The 3,991-nt window shown below is 42.5% G+C and overlaps 1 protein-coding gene across 1 annotated transcript; it reads left to right on the top strand.

Moving 5' to 3' along the window:
• Positions 1 to 72: 72 nt before the first annotated feature.
• Positions 73 to 2,118, top strand: SLC25A4 (solute carrier family 25 (mitochondrial carrier; adenine nucleotide translocator), member 4; the record flags this gene model as incomplete). The annotated part of the gene is made up of 3 exons (XM_010143980.1): positions 73 to 597; positions 1,157 to 1,297; positions 1,662 to 2,118. Coding segments are annotated over 3 exons (824 nt in total), but the record flags the coding sequence as incomplete, so codon positions are not given.
• Between the last annotated feature and the right edge of the window lie 1,873 nt (positions 2,119 to 3,991).

Below are 3,991 nucleotides of genomic sequence, written 5' to 3'. Positions count from 1 at the left end.
AGCCGGGCCAGGCGGCAGGGCAAGCCCCTTTGCTGCCCTTGAGCGGACCGCCGTGCGAGGTCACCCCTGCAGTGCCCCGTTCTCGACCCTTCCTCTTTTCCTCCCTACAGGTCCAGCATGCCAGCAAACAGATCACGGCAGAGAAGCAGTACAAGGGCATCATCGATTGCATAGTCCGCATCCCCAAGGAGCAAGGCGTTCTCTCCTTCTGGAGAGGCAACCTGGCCAATGTCATCCGGTACTTCCCCACCCAGGCCCTCAACTTTGCCTTCAAGGACAAGTACAAGCAGATCTTCCTGGGGGGAGTGGACAGGCACAAGCAATTTTGGCGCTACTTCGCAGGGAACCTGGCGTCTGGGGGTGCTGCAGGAGCCACCTCCCTCTGCTTCGTTTACCCACTGGATTTTGCCAGGACCCGGCTGGCGGCTGATGTCGGCAAAGGAGCCAGCGAGAGGGAATTCACTGGGCTGGGCGACTGCATCATGAAGATCTTCAAGTCTGATGGCTTGAAGGGCCTGTATCAAGGATTCAGTGTGTCTGTTCAGGGCATCATCATCTACAGAGCAGCCTATTTTGGGGTTTACGATACGGCCAAGGGTAAGAAGCGCATGGGGAAGTGATTGCAAGGGAAGATCCATCCAGTAAAGGCACTCTAGGGCATTTGGTGGTACTAGCACAAGCAGGGCTTGACTCAGCACCAGTTCAGGGTGTTAGTGTTAGAATATGCACAGGTGTTTCTGAAATACAGTCTTGCCTCCCTCAACTTGCTGCTCTGAGAAAAAACTTTGGGTTTACAGGTTTTTTGGACACTTAACAGTTTCTTTCTCTGACTTAAGGCTTGTATAGATGGGCTTGTATGATAGCTTGCTGGTTTTTGCAGCTCATGACACAAGCCTAGGAGGGTTCCGCAGGAGAGGCCTTTTTGTCAGGGAGCATGAAGAAGGCTTAGATCCCCAAATCCAGCAGACATATAAACTTGTTTCGCTCATAGTACCCGTTAATAGTCAAATACAGATGAAGGGAGAAGTTGAAAGCTTGACTGAGTTGAACTGATAGAGTGACTCCTGAGGCTGGTGGGTGATTGTTCCTTCCACAGCTAACTTTCCCACAACCCTTTCCCTCTGTACTGACTCTACTCCTTTGTTCTTGATGACAGGTATGTTGCCTGATCCAAAGAATGTGCATATCGTAGTGAGCTGGATGATTGCCCAGACTGTCACTGCAGTAGCAGGGCTGGTTTCTTATCCTTTTGATACTGTGCGACGTAGGATGATGATGCAGTCTGGCCGAAAGGGAGGTAAGAATAAGCACTCCTATGGTGTTCTTGCACCAGAAAGTATCTCTTCATTGAAATATGATGGCATATGATGGGTATTTTTTGCATAACGGAAAAAGAATGACCTTCTTACTGGAGTCCTTCAAAAAAAACAAAAGCTGTGGGAAACTTTACTGGTTATTTCTGTCATGTTCATTTAAGAGGCTGAGAATTGATACGCTTTTATTTCCATGTGGGGAATTTAAATTATTTTTCATGAATTGATTATTTAAAATTAAATTCTTGCCTATACTTTGCTTATTCCTTGTTGCTTTAAATATATGGAAGTTGAAACAGACTTGCTGTATAACTTCAAGCCTTCTGACTTTTCTGTCTCCTTCCACAGCTGATATTATGTACAAGGGCACAATTGATTGCTGGAAGAAGATAGCTAAAGATGAAGGATCCAAAGCGTTCTTCAAAGGAGCCTGGTCAAATGTGTTGAGAGGCATGGGTGGAGCTTTTGTATTAGTACTTTATGATGAAATCAAGAAGTTTGTCTAAACCAACATCATAATGTAGTTCAATTGTTCACAATCAACTTTGTAAAAAACCATGCTATTGTGATGTAATGGACAACAAAATATTTCCTAGGGAAACAGAGTAAAATTTGAGTAACACATCTGGTTGAAATGAAGATGCATTCATTTAAAAATTGTCCACTACATCATATTTATATTTTATATGAAAATTCCTCCAACATTTGTATTGGAACTTGTGTATATATTATACTTCAAATTTCAGGTAATACATTTGGCCTAGAGGCAAGACTTAGGTGGTCTATATAGTTTAATATTGTGAACTTTTAACAGAATGAGATCTTCAGAAATACCTATTGTACTAAGTGATGTCTCTAGCTACCCAACGGTGTGATGACATTTATAACATGAATTAAAATCATGTTTTCTTACAAAGATGTATTTTTTTAATATGGTATTAAGTGAAAAGCATGTCTGAAAATATAAATTATACTAAAGCACCAGGCTGAGTTCCTAACTGCAGCCTCTTCACTGATAAATTTTGCAATCATATGGTTGAAACCATAATCTGATTTTTTCAAACATACTTTGCAGAATATGGAAATAGTGTTTCAAAAATTCCCTGTAGTTTCACAAAGCAAAAAGTTGTCTGCTTTGATGTTCAATTGAACTAAAACTGAAATAATGAAATAAATTAATATATTAATGAATCTTTTTCTGGTGTTTTCAGTACACTGAACACATTTTAAGAACGTGACGTTCAGCACATAACCTTAAACAGCACAATATTAGTGATTGGCTGGTACTGCTTAAGCCTCTTCAAAGTTTTTTTTCATCAGAGCTTTAGGTAGGTGGAATGGGTATTGATAATTCTACAATAGCAAAACCAAGTGGATTCAGCTTGGGGGTACTGCAGCCAGGTGTCTTAGTTACAAGCTTTCCCTGCCTGCTTACATTCTTTCTCTTCCTGTCTCCTTCCTCCACACATTCCTAATGGAATCCTTAGGAGATGCCTGCTAACAGACTGCAACTATTCATTCTACATTTACCTCACTAACAAGGTTGCATATGGCATTTGGATGTTTCAGAGAACATCTGAGTTGGCTGTAGAGATTACCGGAGACCATGATAGGATGTAGTACACAGGGGCACCAAACCTTTGGGATATGTGTGAATGAGCAATAAGAGAATTAAGAGGAAGCAAAATAATCTTCAGATGGGTGTAAACGAAAGCAGTTGTTACATTCCAGAAGAAAAAAGGCAAAAAACCAAAGCAGGAGTAAAGGCTATTGAAAAGCAGAGTGAAGAATTACCAGTGCAGGAAGAGACAATGCATGAAATAATAGCTATGGAGAACACTTGCAGGTAACTGGTTCCTTATTTCTGTCTGAATGCTTATGCACATCCTGTGGCAGATTCCAGGCAGTTCTCGCTATAAAGATACTTATGGTCAGAGTCTGAAATGGTCAGTGAAATAACCATTCACCTGAAAGCAGCTCTGCACTCAGTCTGTGGCGCTCAGTTTAACACTTGCTGAGAGCATAACGTAAAATTCAGCTACTGGCTCTGCAAAGCTGGAAAACAGAAGACTTTGCAGATAGTCTCTAATTGAACTCCACTCAGTTGTCACAATTTATATCACTGCCCCAACACTTTGGCACCTTTGCAACATGCAGGCATGTGTCAAAAGCATTACTCACTTCCTTCTCACGCTTGAACCCTGGAAATCTGCTCTGAATAGCCTGGTAATGTGTCCTACTAATACAGGAAGACAAAGTGCCCTCCTAACAATCCAGCATCTAGTATACTACCCAGGTCTGAAAGGACGCAACCTGGGAGAGAACTGAGGTACGCTCATCTTTCAGATGAGAGGAGTTTCGGAAATTCAGGTGGGTCTGAAAGATAAACCTGTCTCTAAAGAGCATAGCCACAGGCAGAGAGTAGGAGGGGGGAGAATCTATGGCAGCAGATTGAACCTTCCCTACTGTCCTGAAGGAGATAACCTCTACACTCTGCCCAACCCTCATCATGGAAAGAGCAGCCATCAGTTCTTTAAAAGCCACAGGGAAGATATTGTGAGAAGCATAGCAGAAAGAAAAAAACCTTGCTAAGTTGTACTCCGCCTGCAGGGATGCCACTGATGCGGTTACTGGATAATCTCAGCTGGAGATGGAGAGTACCACTAGCTAACCTAGGA

This window comes from Buceros rhinoceros, unplaced genomic scaffold (assembly GCF_000710305.1).
Source record: "Buceros rhinoceros silvestris isolate BGI_N320 unplaced genomic scaffold, ASM71030v1 scaffold3399, whole genome shotgun sequence".
In the NCBI taxonomy this organism is placed as follows: Eukaryota; Metazoa; Chordata; class Aves; order Bucerotiformes; family Bucerotidae; genus Buceros; species Buceros rhinoceros.
Note: the sequence above shows the minus strand (reverse complement) of the source record. Positions and strands in the feature narration are given on the sequence as shown.